The 18,621-nt window shown below is 47.7% G+C and overlaps 2 protein-coding genes across 7 annotated transcripts in view; one reads left to right on the top strand and one right to left on the bottom strand.

Annotated features, from left to right (window-relative positions):
- Nucleotides 1–818: 818 nt before the first annotated feature.
- On the bottom strand, nt 819–15,984 carry SCD (stearoyl-CoA desaturase). Its single transcript, NM_001290915.1, is given in 6 exon segments — nt 819–4,878; nt 7,569–7,801; nt 9,380–9,585; nt 11,042–11,172; nt 15,015–15,297; nt 15,814–15,984. Coding segments are annotated over 6 exon segments (1,080 nt in total). The 5' UTR covers nt 15,841–15,984; the 3' UTR covers nt 819–4,678.
- A 447-nt stretch (nt 15,985–16,431) lies between these two features.
- Nucleotides 16,432–18,621, top strand: part of PKD2L1 (polycystin 2 like 1, transient receptor potential cation channel) — a 74,472-nt gene continuing 72,282 nt past the window's right edge. For 5 of the 6 annotated variants that reach the window (XM_044935330.2, XM_044935327.2, XM_044935328.2 and 2 more), the window contains exon 1: nt 16,432–18,110. The gene's annotated coding sequence lies outside the window, so the exon portion shown is untranslated. The remainder of the gene's footprint in view (nt 18,111–18,621) is intronic. The other variant, XM_044935329.2, reaches the window with a different exon arrangement.

Genomic DNA, 18,621 nt, shown 5'->3' with positions numbered 1-18,621 from the left:
AAGTGAGGGAGGTTGGTTCTGGTGAATGTTTAGAAGCCCAGCCATTGACCGGGTAGCTCCTGTTGGAAAATGAAGCTCTCTCAAACCATAAAATGTCCTTCTCTTTTCCACTCAGATTCTCAGATAAGGTGGTGGTGGTGGTTTAGTCACTAAGACATGTTCATCTCTTGCGACCCTATGGACTGTAGCCTGCCAGGCTCCTCTGTCCATGGGATTTTCCAGGCAAGAATACTGGAGCGGGTTGCCATTTCCTTCTTCAGTCTCAGATAAGGTAGTAAAAGCTAAAAACCTTTTCCCACTAATGATCATGAAGCCCTTTCTATTCCAGGAATTTACAAGCTTTTCCTTGAATTTTTTTCCTGTCTTCCTGCTGCTGTTAATCAGCATTTTCAGGAAGCTTTATTCCCCCGAGGGACCATGTTTTTGTTTCCATTTCAGACGAATGACCTGGATGGCCCAACCTGGCTTGCCAGGTACAAAACTGCTTTCCAAAGAGTGTCTCCTGCTGCTCCCTTCCTCTCTGTTTCTCTATTTTGGGCTCATGTGACCATGGACACACAGGAGACCTGGTATTTCCCCAGACCCAAAGTGCTTGCTGGGTGTTAACATGTTTTATCTAATGGCAGCAGACTCCTGGATTCCTGCTGCCAAGGCTGAGTTTAACCTAAAGTTACCCCTAAGAAGGGCAGGAGGGCAGGGCAGGTTACTGGGGTATGAGTCAACCATTGCGGTTTCTACTTTTTCACTCTTAAAGGTACAGGAACAGGACATAAACAGGGTGGTGAAGAGACTGAATCACATCCAAAAAAGCTCAGACACAGGGCAATCAGATTCACTTTTATTATGAACAAACACAATCTCAGATCAGTACAACTAGCTTCAGAGTTGATATTAATAGAAATTATTCCAAAATTATTCTTAGGTCACAAATAACTACTATCCCACATAAAAAGGGAAAAATCCCACCCAATCAAGGAAAAGGTATCCTGTGTATGTTTCCATGGCAATGAGTTTATGCATTCTCAGATTTTGTCTGGCTAGTTATCCACCCCTTATCTGATGCATTTATTCAATCTCTCAGAGAGAACCATATAGATTCCTGATTGCATCCAGGACACGTGGTTCATGGTGGACACACTTCATGGTGGATACTGCTACTATAAAAATACTCAGAACTTAAGAAAATTCCAAGATGCTTTATAAAAAGCATTAGTCATGCCTCAAAACTGCCCTTTGAGGTAGGTCAGTATTATTATCCCATTTTAACAGAAGGAAAACTGAGGCACATTATAGTTAAATGACTTGCCCAGGGTCACACAGCAAGTCAGTGGCACAGTGGTAGGACAGGCCCTGGCCTTAACCACCCATATAACTTTGACATCAAGCTTTCTTGAACTTTTCATGATGACCCATTTGAGCTACACTTACAGAGAATACACTCAGGATACTAGCTAACCAGGAGGAAAAATTTCCATTTTAAATGCTACAACCATCTTTTAATCTAAAAAAAAATAATAATAATAATAAATCAAATACATTCAAAATTCCTTCTACCCTCCATCAAATGCGGGCAATTAAGAAAAATAGCCCTAAGCAAAGTTTCCAAAATGAAGCCCAGAAAGGAATCCTGCAAACAGCTACACTGATCATTCTCTAGCCAGGCCCCCTTTTATACCAGCCACTTCTGCAGGCTCTGGGGTGCAAAGGGACTTCACAGAGGGAGCAGGGAGGGAGCAGAGAGGCAACACTGTTTGGAAAAGATGTAAGGCATCCAGATAAGTTGTCAGCATACCCACAAAGCAAGGACTGTTAGAAATTCAGACACCATCAGATCTGAGTTTCTGGGTCATTAACGCATCATTTGAATTTAGCTTTAGAACCTTAAAAACAGTATTCCTTACTCAGTAGACAACCCCCACCTACACAAGTACAAGTACCCTGGGCCCAAGGACATCATCCAGCCTTGTGTAGGGTCATGGTATAGATCAGATCCATGGAACACAATTAGAATAGAAAGATAAGTTGTTTTTGATCATCAGTTGTAAAGCATGCATCTGATGACCCGTGGAATTAAAACTACCCCACAGGCATTTCCAAGGGGTAGGTGCTTCGGTCAGAGGATCTAATCTACAGTGATCTTCCATTAGACTTTTTTTTTTTCCCTACTGAGAGGAACTCAAAAGACAAGGATGCCTTTAGTTTAGCCTAAGCTCTGTAGCCTCCATCTATCCAATTAATACAGGAAGAAATGCTCTCCTCTTTTCCATCCTTGGAGCTCAATAGTAGCAGAGCATTTGTATTGTATATTTTCAACCTTTAAATAGAATAAAGCCAGGTTTCTGCCTAGACAACTGAGGTTACAGGGACAAAGGGACCCAAGGTTCTTCCAACACTCCTCTATACTATTGTCTGCCCTAGATTGTGTTGTGGGGAATGCTGGTTAGTTTGCTGAACGGAGCCACTGTTCCGCAAAGTTCATGGCATCTCACATCCTAAGCCTCAGTCAAGGTCTTACGGTACACCCTGGCTCCCTCCAGGGGGCTGGGGCCACCTTCTGAGTGAGGTACTTTGGAACCTGCCTTTGCTTCTTGTGTTTCCCAGTGAAGGCTAGGCTCCCCCTGCTTCTGCAAGCCTCGCACTGTCCGCTGGGAGCACTGACTCAGGCTAGGCAGCTTACCCAGGAAGCCGGGGGCATCCAGCATGCTCTCTGGTTCTGACCCAGACAGAGGAGACTAAAAACAAATCCTCTTTTGCTCCATGGCTGGCTCTGGCACAACATGAGCATTCGGCTTGGCCATGCCTCATGAGTGCAAATGCTTGTGCCCAGGATGTTTCTAGCAGGGTTTGCCAGCCTTGTCTGGAGTCATCAGTGTGGTAAGGAGCACAAGGATATAGATGGAGACTCTGGAGGCCAAGTGAAAGTGGCAGTTTGCTCAACTTTGTAAAGAGAAACAGTGGTTCAGTGACCCTGACCATTCTGTTGCTAAGAGAGGGAACGACTGGGACCGCAGTAGCCATCACTGCCTCTGAATACACACAGAAGAGGCTTGCCTGTCCAGAGAAAGAAGGAAACATCAAGGAGATAAAACCAGCAGGAGAAAGTGGACAGAGAGGGCACAACCAAGAATTGATAGGGTAGTTAAGAGATTCCTACCCCATCCCCCAGCCAGTCCTATATTTTCAGCTAGAAGTTAATAGAAGGAATGAGTGAAAGGGTTCAACATTGTGGGGAGAAGCCTTCTAATGCTTTCTCAGTCCAAGGAGAAAGTGGAATTAATGAAATGAACCCAACATCTAACTTGTTTGTATAACCAGCTTCCATATCAGGACACCCAACAACTTACTCAGTAACCTTCTGAATCCCCCAGCAATGTGATCTCAGAGCCTTTCTTTTGTAACCCTATCTCTTAGGAACTGCCTACAGATCCTGCCCCTCAACCTCTCCATCTCCTGTCCAGCAGCGAGAGGAAAGGAGGCAACCTGGCTAATTCTTCCTCTTCTTCAAGCCCCCTCTCTTTCAGAGGGAAATACTCTAAGAGAATTACTTTAATATTCCAACCAAAGTACCCATGTATATATAGCTTTATGTTTGACCCAACTCCAGCTCCTAAAATTCTTTCTTTTTTGGGAGGCAACTATGCTCACCACCATACCACCAATGTATCTCTTTTTGAAGTCTCCAAATGCTGTAGCCACCTTCTTACTATGAGGGGAGCTGACCAATATCCCCACGATGGCAGAGTAGAAAGATGAAAGAATTTTGACAATTTCCTGAGCTGCTGGAATCAGCAATTCTGGAAATAACCAACCTCAAGATTTCTTGTTATCTAGAATAAGAAATCTTCCTGTTATGAAAGAAAGAAAACAATTCGTCTGCAGCAGAGACCACTTTTACCACAAACTAAATGCTTCTTCTTTATCCTAAGCCTAAAGTATATCAGGACATTGAGATTTGCTTTTGAGTTCTAGGACTGCCCTGCTCCACAGATATTTCCCAGAGTCAGGAGAGAAAGGGAGCATGCTGGGTGATGGGCAGACAGGGGTGTCTGATCACAGCAGGAGCTTCCTGCCTTGTTTCCCACTTCAACTCATCCTATTTATCAATCATACCATGCATGCTGACTCTCTCCCCTGACAATTTACCTGTTTTTGCAGTTTGGTGCCAAATAAAGTTATTTTTCCATGTCATTTAGCAAAAGCCTGGGCTGAAGATCATCAGGGCCCTTCCCTGAAGACTCTGTCATATCTCTAGCTTGAGCCATCCACCTTAAAGCTCAGACAGCTCAAGGAAAGGGTCAGCCGGGGCAAAGACCACTAGTTTTAGACTACAGAAGGGTTGTCTAGGCTTTGGAAGCTGGAAACCCACCAATGACTGACCACCTGCTTGCCTGGGGGGCAATGAGGAGAAGGAGAAAGGAAGGTGACAGGGACAAAACAAAGGGAAGGATAATGGGAACAGAAGAGAAAGAAGATAGGAGAAGAAATAAGAACATGAGCTTAGCATCATAAAGGCAGAGTTGTTGGCTTTCAATTTAAAAAGAAAATTTTAAAGAATACTGTACTGTAATGGGTTAACGTCATCTTTAGCATCCTGGTAGCATTATTCAGTAGTTAATAAACAGAACATTAAACCTCTGCCCAGATGGCTTTTGGAAAAGGAACCCAAGGGACCACAAATTCAGCCACTCTTGTAGCTTTCCTCTCCAGTTCTTTTCATCCTGGCCAAGATGGCAGCCTTGGATACTTTCTTCCGGTCATAAGCCAGACCGATGGCAGCCATGCAATCAATGAAGAACGTGGTAAAGTTGATGTGCCAGCGGTACTCACTGGCTGAGTAGTCATAAGGAAAGGTGTGGTGGTAGTTGTGGAAGCCCTCACCTGGAACAAAAGCAGAGAAAAGTTAAGCAGCTATACTGTGGATTGCTGGATTCTTGATCTTGGCACTCTGGTTCCCTAGCAGAATGCCTCACACCTAGTAGAAACCTGTTGCTGTTGAATGAATGAATGCGGCTAGTCTTTTAAACTCTGAACCAAATAGATCCCCTCAGAGGCATCTTAAGAAATGACTGGGGAGAACCTGGTCACCATGGCTCTCTGGGAACCTTTGTGGGAGAAGGGCTGGCAGTTTCTCTGAGAAAATAAGATGATTTGAGAGAAACTGCTATCAGTAGGAATGGGTTTTAGACTAGAAAACTCCAGAGCTTCACTACATATTTGTATAAGACCCTAAAGGCTCTGTGTATATGTGCATGTGTTAGAGCGGAGAGAGAGTCCAGAATGAAGAACTTTTACTGGGTTTCTTACAAAGATGAGCAAAGAAGCACACTTTCCCCCACCGCATGGGCACTCTCTCCAAGGGTTGAAGGTACCAAGAGAACTGGGCGACACAGTCAAAAGTCAGAAGAAAGGAGGCCTAGCCCAGGGGCCTAAGTTTCCTTGCCTCTACTGGTTCAGAGTGGACTGTTTTGGCTCCTAATTCTTTGAGCTTTCACCCTGGGGGTGATGCTGATAAAACAGAAGCTCTCTGAGGGAATAAGAATCAAAAAGCTTAGGTATTCCTTCCAGCCTCTAAAATTCTGAAACGAGCAGTTCACTTTGCTGGACAGAGGAAAATCAAAGAAATTCTAGATTCAGAATAATTTCTGTAATGAGTCAAGCTGTGGAAACTCCATAGACAGAGTTCTCCAGTCCTAGGCAGGCTCTTCTTTGTGAACCACATTCAATAACAATACCCTTATGAGGCTGGGGTAAAGAATAGCTAATAAAAGAGTGTGCTGAGCCCTTTGAAGATGAAAGAGCCCCAGTACAGTAATAATGACATTAATAACCAACAAGGAAGGAAGTCCTTTGACGGGAATAACACCATCCAGGGCACCATCTCAAGGTTTGTTCACAGTGTGGCTCATCAGTTTATTCAATGAGAACTGAGTAGGAGGGTAGGATAACCCCAAGGCTAAAGGTACTGATGGAAGATCGCTAATTTCCATAAATGACTTTGCAACTAGGCTCTGTCTAAGCACTAGCTAGGCCCACACTTATCAGATTTAAAACAATCAGACACACACACGGTGCCAAGAGAGGAAAGAAAGCGGAGGAAGGTTAGTGGGCAAAAGAAGGATGAGACTCTGTAACTGGAACAGCAAGATATAGCCAAGAGAGGCTCAAGCAGGGAGGTTAGCTCTGGCAGAGAGAAGATGAGCATGTGACTGGGGGTGGGGAGGTAATTCAAGAAGAACAAGATTAGAATGGCAGGCAAGCAGGGGAAACAGGCGACCAGAGAACAAAGGGTGAGGTGATAAATGGGGAGCAACAGGGATAAAGGAACGAATGATAAGTGACATATTGACAGCCACTCTGAATAGGGGAAGCTCACAACAGATCTGTTTGCAGTACAGGACTGATCTCATTCCAGAAACCTTCCATGACATTCACTGGTTTTCTATGAAAATAGCCTATAATGTGATTGATTTCAAACATGGTTCAGAGTAAGAACATGTGAACAGTACACGGTGTCTGGAAGGAGGGAAAGATGCATGAAAATTAAAAAAGAATGAAAAAGATGTCTTTAGTACAGAGAGTAATAAAAAAGAAAAAGATGGTCAGGGTTGAGAGTATAAAGGAAGGTTTTAAAGAGAACCGAGTGACAGCTAGGCCATGGCACATGTATATGTGTGGAGCAGGGAGGTTACCTATCTGTGCTGGATGACCAGAGGCCCTGATCACTGGAAGAGGCCATGGGGTCTGCCTAAGGAAACCTAATTCCAGGCCTTAGTCAAGGTCTATATTTAGCTGAAAAGAGTGACAGACCAAAAAAAAGAAAAAGAAAATGGAGACAGATGGCAGAACCCTATTGTCTGGCTATTGGAACAGGAATGGTAGAAATAAATTCCTGAATAGTCAGCATTAGGTCAGTGAGTAATTGCTTTATGGTAGTTTCCTAAGTCACACTGTGGGGAGGGAGTGTTCCCAGCACAGCAGAGAAACAGAAGAGAGAAAAATAAAGGATAAGAGAAGAGAGTGGTAGGTGGTGATAAAGGACCACCAACAGTTGCTTTGATGTCCTTCATACTGGCATCACCAGGTAGTAAGGCATGTAATACACTTCAAATATTGCCCCTCTGAATACAGGAAGGTGATAAAAGAGAAGCTTAGTGAGTTAAAAGACAAGTATTTGTTCTGTATATCACTACTAAATATAAAATACTAGGCTTTCTGGCCACCCAGATGACCCTACTCTTCTATTTATGCATTCCCTGCCCCAAGCAAGACTACCACCCAGATCAGAGATGACTGGGAAGAGAACAGCCCAAAGGGGTTCATCATACATAGTATTTGTGGCTTGCTCTTAAACCTAGAATTAAAGGCATTGTTATATTTCACCCTTTTCTCTTTACATAGGACTTGTTGCTTAACTTTCAAGGGCTTTCTAATACTGTCCCTTAGTTTTATAGTGGAATGACATATGGAGAGGGGTCATAAAACAGGTAAATCTAGTTTTTCTGGCACGTAACCTAATACCCTAAGCAGCAGACCACTAGACGTGGTCTTGCTGTGGACTGCTGACTTACCCACAGCTCCCAGTGAAACCAGAATATTCTCTCGGGGGCTGATGGTCTTGTCATAAGGGCGATATCCATACATATGGGCAGCACTATTCACCAGCCAGGTGATGTTGAGCCCAAGGGCATAACGGAATAAGGTGGCAAAAAACAGGCTGTTTTGAAACGTTTCACCCCACAGATACCACGGCACGAGTGTGGGCAGGATGAAGCACAACAACAGGACACCAGGTTTGTAGTACCTGCATTGAGAGATCACACACTCAGTGAGTGGAGAGGGGACGCTGAGACCTACCTGATTTTCCACTCTCACAGGGCTGGGCTGTCCCTTTCTACACTGAGAACACAGTGTGGCAGGCAACAGAACAAGAGGGAATGGGCAAGGACATTTTCTGAGAATACAGTGTTATTATCATACTTCTGAGATGAGGTAATGAGGGGTTAAATGACTTTTCTAGGGTCACACTACCAGGAAGTGGTGGAGCAAGGACTGGAATGTTTCATCTCCTGACTAAATCCATTGCTCTCTTTTACTACTTCAGGGAAATAGACAGGGTCCAAATTACAGACTGAGTTCTCCTTCCCGGGTTTTTCTGTTCTGCCTTTGGGCTTCCTTTCCCTTTTAGCAGTGCTCTTCGCAGAATCTATGTTTAAGTCAATCTTTTATTTTTTTTTTTGGCCACACCAGGTGGCACGAGGGGATCTTAGTTCCTGGACCAGAGATCGAACCTGTGCCCCATGCACGTGTGGAGTCTTAACCACTGGGCCACCAGAGAAGTCCCCAGGATTCTTGTTTAGTATGTTGCCTTCATCTCCTGCTAGCCAGGAATCTTTTTCATCCTTCCTCTTCTTTGCCCTCAGAGAGGCACCCCAAATGTCCTAGATGCCAGCAGATCTGTCCCTCTGGAGGCCCTGTTCCATTCTTCCTCCTCCCCAAGGTACAGCAAGCATCAACATTACCAGGGAACTGATTTCCTAGACACCTTCAGCAGTTAAGTCTGTTACTCTTGTATCATTAGTAAGCCCTGCTGCCTTTAACTCCTCTCCATTCCTACCACCACTTCCCTGCACGGAAACCCAAGACTTCCCCACCTCTTTAGTTCAATGCCTTCTCTCATCCACCCCAGAGCTACCGTTCTAAAGCACACCTCCAACCATACCACCTTCTGGCTCAAAAACCTTTCTATGGTTTCCTATTGCTTGGGTTGAATTACACCTTGTCTGCTTGGAAGACTCCATAACAATGGCATCAGTCTCTGCTGCTAGTCTTTTTTCCTACCACACCCTGTATTTCAAGCAAAAGGACTCTGTTGCAGGAACACGCTTCAGCTCTTTCTTTCTGTTTGCACTGTCCCCCCACCCACCTGCCCTGTGCCATCCATCAGTGGATTCCAAAGCTACTTTCTTCATAAGCCCTTCCCTGATGTTCCCCACTCTACAGTCTCCCTCCCCTTTGTGCCTCTCCTCGCTATGGAAAATATTTTGCCATGTATCATAGGTATTTGGACACTTGGCTTATCCTTCCACTCCCCAGTAAGCTATGAACTCCTTGAAGGTAAGGACTATGACACATTTGGCTTTGTATCCATGACCGTCCTAGGTCAACAAACATTTGTTGAATTTAATTGGCTTAGGTAGCTCAGAGAAAAAGAAACAACAGTCTATGGCTCTGGGCCCATGGGCTATTAAAAATTAGGGTTTTAAATTGTAATTTGAGATATAGAAACCAAGTAAATTTCTCAGCTCATGTTGACAAATCCTAGGAGAAAAAAGGGGGTCCCCTAATGCCAGGTCCCCAGCTCCATCATCATGTCACTCACCTCCTCTGGAACATCACCAGCTTCTCGGCTCTTAGGTCGGATAAATTTAGCGTAGAACCCTTTTCTATGACAGCTGGGTGTTTGCGCACAAGCAGCCAACCCACGTGAGAGAAGAAAAAGCCACGTCGGGAATTGTGGGGATCAGCATCCGTTTCTGAAAACTTGTGGTGGGCACGGTGATCTCGGGACCATTCAAAAACGTCATTCTAGAGGAACAGAGAAGAATGAAGACCTGTGGAAAGACACCCTCTCAGGGGAATTCCAATTGCCAGGTGTCTTCCAGAGCCCACAGCTCTCAGCCCAACCTCACAAAATACCTAGGAGTTGGTGCTCCAAAGGAGAAGTCATGGAGTTGCCTCCTCTCCTTAAACTTGCTGCTGAAGCATAAGTGGAAAAGCAACTTCAAGTCTCAGGACCACATGAACAGGGCTGGCTGCTTCTCGAGGGTTATATGGTGAGTGGAGTGCAGGAAGATTGTACAGGGCTCAGAGTTTCATTAGGAGGGAACACTGCAATTCTTCAAGCAAGAAATGGGGTGTGGGGTGCCTAATCCCTGAGCGTGGATAACAGGAGGCAGGCAACCTTGTGTCTTAGCATCCTGGTCAATGGATGAAGCTGTGGGCAGTTCCATTCTGATGCCTTGGCAAGAGATACCTCATACAACTTGAAAAAGCTAGACAGATAAATCACGATATGACCACATTCCCAAATGGCCTCTGGGACTCTTTCTATCCCATACAGTGCCAATCTCGCTTCCTTGTTTTGCCCCGCGGGGACAATATCAGGAGCCCTTGAGGCATTAAGGCATATGGCAGAGATGATTATGCAACCGTGGGATATTGCCATGGAGAAGGAGACTAACTGGGCTTCCTTGTGTTTTCCTCTTGTTCCAAGCTAGGCCCCTCACTACATGCTATCCTTTGCCCTTTGCTACTGCTTAATAACTATGAGTTCTCTTTCTCCAGTCCCCTTCATTCTATCTCTGCTAAAAACTTTCTGCTTCAACAAACTTCAACACTTGACTTAGGCAGCCTGGTAACCCATTAAAAGGACCATAATGTTGGTCTACCTAAACCCTCAGTGACACAATTTCCCCATTTGTGAAATGGGGATAACAATAATACCTACCTCCTAAGACTATCATGAGGGTTTAATGAGGCAATCTATGTCAAGTGCTTAGAATAGTGCCAGACATATAGATAGCACTATAAAAGTGTTTGATCGTCTTACCTGAAAACAACAGTTTAAAAGAAGAATCTGTGAAACATTAACTTCAACCCCATTGTGATAGAGTCCTAAGACATCCACCCAGAGTTGTGAATGTTTTGTCCAATGTCTGCCCATGGAGCCAGGCTCAGCTCTTGCCTTATGCACTTATGAAAGACCACAACAGCCAGACTGGGTGATAACAGAGGTTCAAAAATGACCCTACACACTGACAGTATTTCCTCTTTATCTCCTACTTGCCTCTGCCAGTCACTCAGAAGTATCCTTATGTTTTATGGACTTCGGGACTGAACCTGAACTTAACCACAAGGAGAGAGGAAAGTGAAGTGGCTGTCTAGGTGCTGTCCCTCTCCAGGCACTGATCGCCTCCATTCCGCCACCAGCTCATCGATCAAGAGTGAGGAGAAAAAGAGCTGAGCACAGCTGGCTTTTTACCTGGAACGCCATGGTGTTGCCGATGATCAGGAAGACCCGCAGGGGCAGCCGAGCTTTGTAGGTTCGGTGACTCCACAGGCGATGGGCCCCTGCTGTGATGCCCAGGGCACCCATCAGATAGTAGAATAACACTGCCAGGATAAGACAGGGCAGGCAGTCACTAACCTGGGAAAGCGTTTGCATGATGTTTTCCTCAGGCCAGAGTGTGTGTAGGCTCCCGGTGAGGATCTGCTTTCCCCTGAACTCCAGGGATACCTTGATCTCTTAGGCTCCTTTGATTTTAATCACTTGAAAAGTATCATCCCCTCTCATCATCTAACCTAGGAGCTGGAATAAGCTTAGGAGTCCCAGGGAACTTCAGAAAGGCAAGAGAGAGAAGAGGGCTCTTACCCCCCGGCCACTTGGCATTCTCAGTCATGAGGGATATTCTCCCAAGTCCCATCCCCTCTGACCTTCTGCTAACCTTCTCAATGGTTTAAGGACCACAGACCACTCCAGCAGTGCTTAAGACCCATGCTCAAGGGTGGTACTAAAATATTTAACAGACAGTATAGTCTGGGCACTGACCCATCTGAGGGTTCCTGGGTTCTAGGGGACATTAAGGGGGCTCAGAACTATAACTATTTACCAAGTGGTCCAAAAACCTTTTAGCAGACAATGTGGCCACAGGAGGGGAAATTTCACCCTGCACATCAGTCATAGCTGCAGTGTCTTAAGCTTCGCCAAGGATTTTATGTTTTCTGATCCACTAGATATCTTGAAAGGGGTTTAATATCCCTCGCTTTGCGGCTGAAAAAACAAATGCTCAGCAAAGTTAAGTGTTTATCTGTAGTTACATGGCTAGGAAATGGAGCCATGTCTTGAAACTAGATTTTTGTCTCAACAAAGTGGTTCGTGTTCCAGAAGTCTGCCACAAGGATGTATACCATCCACCTCCCCAAGATATGCCCACGATTCTGTGGCATATGTCTTGCCAGATATGTCTTGCCTTTGCCACATCCCTCTGCCAGCACATACTCCAGCTGGCAAGGCTAATTCTAGATAACGGCAGGACAGGCTCAAATTTGCCCAACACTGTCATGCCTCACCTTCCTGGAGGCCTGCAGGTTCCAGGCACCAAATAGAGTCTCTAACTGGGAGGTGGGTTGCTGGGCAACCCAACAGCCACCCACCTTCCTCTACTCAATAGCTCTAGGGAGGCAGGGGCTGAGGCTTTGGTAGAGCAGTGACTATTGACAATGTTTCATTCCTAGGGAAGCGGCTAGAAACAATAGATTCTCAGTGGCCACTGAACTTAGTTGCAGTTGGAGACACTGTACATTGTAACAAATCGTTCTGTGTTCTCCCCACAGATACCAGTTTCCTAAACAAGCCCCCACCCCACCCATCTTACTCTACTCTATCCAATTTCTCCTACAGGACAGGAGGAGAGCCATGGAGCCAGAGTCTGTCCCGGTGAGACTTCCTCTACTCATAGCCCTCTGGACTGGGTTGGGGCCCTAGGTGATTTGCTGGACCCCGGGCATGTGGTAATAGCCTTTCAGAGGCCATATCTGTCTGCATCTACACCTGGATAGATGACAGTTGAGCCACAGCCCACCAGTCACCAAGGGCACAAAAGAAGCACTCAGCTCAGAAGCAAAGAAGCTCCTAGGGTTGTTTCATGCCACAGAAGACCCTGGCAAGTTGACTCAGAAAAGTACCTAAGATCGCTGCATTAACAGAGGAATTGGAAAAAGCACTCAAATGCTCTGGTGCCTTTTTCTATCAGCACCTCTAAGCCTATCTACTAGAAGGCTTTGGGTCAGTTGGAAATTCATTCTCTATAATATTGGTGGTTAAGCAAAACCTCAGATTTAGTCCTAAGAAAGAGACTGGAGAAGTTTGCCCCATGGTCCCTCAGTGTAGCCAGCGATATCTCTTCAGCTCTTCCCTCAAGGCGGTTCTGAGACACCAAAACTGCTCAGTCATGAGAAATGCTGGAATCACAACCATTTGCTAATTTAACACCATCCTTAGGGATAAAACAAAAAAAGGTAAAGCGAAGCTCCTGAACTCTGAGGACCCTCTGACCCTCCCCCTACCCACCTTTTGTTCCTTAAGACAAGAGTTCTGATATCCCGACATCAAACCAGTCATTCCATCAGCTAAGCCATCCACCACAGGGCCCAGGGACAGGAGTATAAAAGTCACCATCCAGTCTCCATGTGGCACATTTCTCTGTCCAAAGGCACAGCACACACCCATGGGCAGGGCACCAAAAAGGTAGTGGGCACAGCCCTGGTTTGCAGATAGCATTCTGCTCCCTGCGCCAGCAGCCAAGGGAAAGCAGTGAGCAGCAGCATCTGGTCAAGCTCAGGGCTTTACGAGGCTTTCAGGGACTCCTGGGGATGGAAGGGGCTTGCAGGTGACCAAACACCTTCACCAAACACCTGGTGAAGACTTCTCCACTGGGGAGAAGGGGTGGAGAAAGGAGTCCAAAGCCTCCCTGGGGATTCCCTGTCCTGCTCCTGATTACTCAATTTGAACTGAAATTCCAGAACTCAAGTTCTGCTGGGTTCTCAGAAGGACTAGAGAACAGATGTCCCCCTCCCCTCAAAAATAAGAGCCCTTCCTGGTCTGCAGATGAAACGATTTCATCGGTGCCTGGCTGGCCCCAGCAATTAAACACATGTAAAAAAGCACTGTCTTTCTAATCTTAAAAAAAGTACTATTGTCCCCAGTGTGTTCCTTGAAAAACTGAGAGAGGGGATCTACCCAGCTACATTTCTGTCCATGGATTACCAAGAGGATTCCTCCCAAAAGCTCCACAGACCAGATTCACCACCTTTAGATCAAAGAGGTTCTGGAGGACTTGGCTGAAACTTGGCCCGCCAGCCTTTCTATGTAATTCCCCTCCAAGACTGCAGCTGTCTGCAAGCACCCCACACCCAAGACTGCTCTGGAAGACCTACAGTTGCTTTCTGGAGGGGGAGTTCTGGCCTGCCCCTCTCAGAGAGTGCTGATGTGCCCCACCCTCCGATCCCTGGTCTTTAGGGTTCTCTGTTTTCCCCTTCCCAAGCCAGACTCATAGTGGCAGAGGTAGGAATGCCCGCAGAGTGCATGTGTGTGTGCAGGCGGCAGGGCCCTGCTATTAGCCCAAGCCCATGGATTCCTGAAAGAGCTGAGCTAAGGGCAGGCAGGTCAGGGATACACTGGGGACTGTCCCCCTCACTGCAGCAGCCTGAAGACCAGGGTTGCCCGGGCCTGGGAGAGAATGGCTGGAGCAGGATGGGTGTGGAATGGGACATGGAACACTTCTTGAACCTTATTTCATTCTAAGAACATTTTGTCGAGTGGCATATACAGTTGAGACCTACATGGAGTCACAGATCAATCTGTGTAAACTAGGTTACACAGGAGCCTTCTTCACCTGTTTATGTAACCAAGGAGCTGGAAAGGGCCAAGGGTCAGGGCAAAATAAGTTTGTGCATGACCACCACTCTGTTCCCCTACTACTAACTCTCCTCCTGAGCCGTTGTTCTTATTACCCCATGACTAGACTCAGCTTAAGCCCTCTAAAGTCACTCATCTAGTCCAATGTCCCCATGCCTCCCAGGTAGGGACCTTGATTCTTTCTTGGCTGGCAGGGCTGAGATAAGCAGTCAAGCAAAAGAATTAAAACAGAAAACCTCTTTCAGAAAAAGCTGACTCTCTGACATAGTTCTGCTCATTTCAAAACCTGAGGCCCATGGTCTCAGGGCTCCAGCCCCAACACCAAAATTAAAAGATCCCCCAGAGTGGACGCTCCTGCATCCCAACCCCCCTAGGCTTTGTTCCCAGGCCACCCAGCCTCTCAGGACACCAAAGAGAAATGGCTGGGAAAACTTCAGCCTGGAGGGGCTGGTGTTTGTACTCTATGTAAGATCTTACTTAACTAAAAGAGTGGAGAGAACCTGGGGTACTGGGTCGGGAGGACATGGGAACTTCTTACCCCAGAGATAGGTGTATATCTTGCAGGTGGGGATCAATGTGATCCCATATAGGGCTCCCAAGTGTAACAGAAACATGAGGATGATGTTTCTCCAAACATACTCAAGCTTGGGCTTTGGGCCCTCCTTATCCTGGTAAGTTGGGTCATAGATGTCATCTCTCGTTTCAGGGCGGATGTCTTCTTCCAAGTATAGGGGAGTCTTTTCCAATTTGCCCCCTCCATTCTGCAGGACCCTGGAAGGAGGTGCTGTGATGGTGGTGGTGGTTGTGTAGGAGCTAGAGATCTGGAAGGGAGAGGAAGTGGAGGGTCAAGAGAGAGGAGAGGACACGTGGAGGCAGTAGGGACCACTTCACTCCCTAGTAAAGCTGGGGGAAGGGCGGGGGATAGGCATAGACCTGGTCCCAATACCCAGGTTACCTGAGGGAAGGCGGAAGACAGGGAAGTGCCCAGGAACTATGCAGAGACTGCGGAGAGGAGGTGAAACCTCAAGGTGAAGGGGAAATAAGAAAGAGGAGTGAAACACTCGCACCCCAACGAGCACACAACGGAAAGCCGGCATACCTACATACAGAAGGCTACCGGCAGGACCAGGTTTCTCTTTAAAGCTTAAGAAACGAAAGTTGGAGACCTAAGTTTGCAAATTACAATCCCCATTCCCAACAAACTGAAGGCAGTACAACTCGCAAAAGACGGCTATGTTCTCCCGCGGTGATCTCAACTCTTCTCCAGTGAGTCACCCAGAAGCCCCACCAGCACCCGCGAACCCGGGGTCTGGGGGCCATTACTCGGAAGCTCTCACCTCCTCTTGCAGCAAGTGGGCCGGCATCTGGGCTCTAGGACACTGGGATCACTTTCTCGGGGCTGAGACTGCGGAGCGGAGTTCGGGGCAGTCCAAACTGAGTGTAGACTAGTTCCTGAGCCTGCTTTTGCGTGGCGATCCGCGGCGCTGCGCTCGGGACCTTCCGCTGCACGGTGCGCGCTGGACCGGTGTCCGGACCCGACCTGCTGTGCTGGGGATTTAATAGCGCTGGCAGGGGGTGACTGTGTCCCGTATTTCCTCAGACCCCTTTTATTCGTTGCCAACAAGGGGCAAAGTGCGCAGAGTTGGCTCACCGTGGGAGATCCGCATGGGCGGGAGAGGGGAGGAGACAGAGCGCCGAGGCGTGCTGGGGGCCGAAGAAGCAAGAACTGGATGCTGCAGACACACCGCGGCTTAGCCGCCGCAGCCCCTGCCTCTGCCCCTGCCCCTGGGGAAATGCTAATGGACTTCTGTAGACTCTGGCGCGTCATTGGCCGAAGGGAATTTGGTGCCACCTCGTCCTGCCGTTGCCATTGGCTCGGCGCAATCTGCTGTTCCCTCTGCCGCGAGCTCCTCACTCCCCCTCCCCTCCCTTTCTCCTCGGCTTCTCTTACACCGGCCGCTGGGCCTCTACCGGGCACCCTGCCGCCTCGGAGGCGCTCGGGGAGAGGGAGAAGACCCTGTCGGGGAGTGGCGCGGGGATGCGTGCCAGCCCAGAACTGGCCCCGGGCAATTCGCAAATGGATGGGCACTGGGGAAGTCTCCTGGGAAAGAGTGGGGAAACCACGAGGGCGACCACTCCACACAACTCCACCCCAGCCTTCCCGCTCGTCTAGACGCGTAGGAGGGGAGACGTGTCCTCAAACCCGGGCCCGGGGCCGCGGTCCCGGCCAAGCCCCGCCTCCCTCTGTGCGGAGCACGCCGGGGATGCGGGGTAGGGGGCGGGGGGCGGTTCGGTCCGCCGCGGAACAATGGCCCAGCCCCGCCCACCAGCGGCGCAGCGCTAACCCGGGACTGCTGAACATGCTTGCGGGTCTCCCCTCGGGCAGGCGAGCGGGAGGCCGCGCACACACAAGTGGATGCACTGATGTGTAGATCTGCACGCGCGCAAGAGGTTCAGCCAATGGGCACGCCGAAAGGAAATGTTCACCGCCAGGCACCAGTGAGCTGTGCTATCCCTGTGCCCATGCCAACAGAAGGTGTGCGGGATGTTTTGGAGATTAGAATGTCGGGGAAAAAAAAGAATGTCGGGTCGTTGTTTTGGAATTGCCTTCGTTGGGAAAGGCCATTTCCTGGAGAAAGGACAGACGTGCTTTCACTCAGAAGCAGGAGAAAGTACTTGTACGTGCAGCAAGAGTAGCCAAAAGGTATTGCAAGCCAATCCACAAGAATCATTTCATTTGATACTTACTTGTGGCCCTGTGAGGTAGGTAGTCATTTATTCCCTTTTAAAAGATGAGAGAAGTGAGCTATGGAGAAATTAAATAACTTGCTTTATGGTCACAGCAACCAGTCAATGATGGAGCTAGTAGCTGAGTCCAGAAATGTAATGATGGAGCCCAGGTCTTAATCCCTGCTCAGAATCCCTGGTCCCTGAGATGTTCTGACCTCACTGTTGTGGCTCACAGTCTTACCTTTTCCGGGGGCTGTGGGAGCCTTACCATGGGGATAAGCTGGGAACCAGGCAGGCTGTGCATTCTCCCAGGCTCCAACCACACCCCTGTCTCCCCAAATACCATCCATTTGGGAAGAGAAGAAAGTGAGGAGTTTTGCGCCAACAACTAGCTTCTGGAAGAGAGGCACCTGGGATTGCCTGGGAGGATGATTAAGGAGCTCCCTAGAAGGCCACAGGTCTTGGGGTCTGGCCAGCCTCCTGGCGGGTCGCCATCCACCTCCATTCCAGTCCTGACTCACTGTCCAGTGCAGAAGTTTTAAATGAGACTAGATGTTTTTAGATACAGACAGCTGGCTCATCACGGCTCAGAAGCCCTCAGCATGTATGTGGGAGAGAAGTCTGGGCAGGTGTTGCTCCTCTCCAGGCTCTCCTGCAATGTCTAATTGGCTTAATTCCTCTGCCATCTATAGAGCTATTCTTCAAGGCAGAAGAGTCAGGGTTGCTTTGAGGGTGTACCCTCAATTGTGGCCAAAAGTGGCTCTACCATTGAGACCAAATTTCTTTCCCTTTAACTGACTGGGTATGTCTGAGCCTATTTCTTCCAGACCCTGGACTTCATCAGGGAACGAGCCTGAAACATCAGAGTTCTCTAGAAACTGCCCTCCTCCTCACTTAGACTCAGGTAGGTATGACTGCTGGTATCACTTAATGCTGCCATTACTATGTTAGCTAGGTGCTAGGTCATTCATTTTCTGCAAGAGAAAGGAAAGGGGGCCTGCCAAGACATAAATGGAGAATCAGGAATGTTTTATTCCTCTCTAAAGACAGGATGCTACCCTGTGGGGGGAATCTCTGGGAGTTTATGGAAGGTCTGGATAAGGAGAGAGTTTTGGGGAGGAGAGGAATGGCCAGAGCCCATCTCACTGTTGATACCTATAGTAGAAAGGTGAATGGTTCCCTAGCTTGGGCTTCCTCCCTCAAGTACATCTGGGGCATATCACATGGCTATGAATGTGTCACCCACTACTTTAAAACTCTCAGTAGCTTGCCACACCCATGAAATGTGGCTATGTGGTAGCAGTAATATTATGAGGAAAGCATGAGCTTTATTTTTTTTTTCAGTCATAAGGGACCTTAGTGCCCTGACCAGGGATCAGACGTGCCCCCTACATTGGAAGTGCAGTCTTAACCAC

Source organism: Bubalus bubalis, chromosome 23, assembly GCF_019923935.1.
Source record: "Bubalus bubalis isolate 160015118507 breed Murrah chromosome 23, NDDB_SH_1, whole genome shotgun sequence".
Taxonomy (NCBI): domain Eukaryota; kingdom Metazoa; phylum Chordata; class Mammalia; order Artiodactyla; family Bovidae; genus Bubalus; species Bubalus bubalis.
Note: the sequence above shows the minus strand (reverse complement) of the source record. Positions and strands in the feature narration are given on the sequence as shown.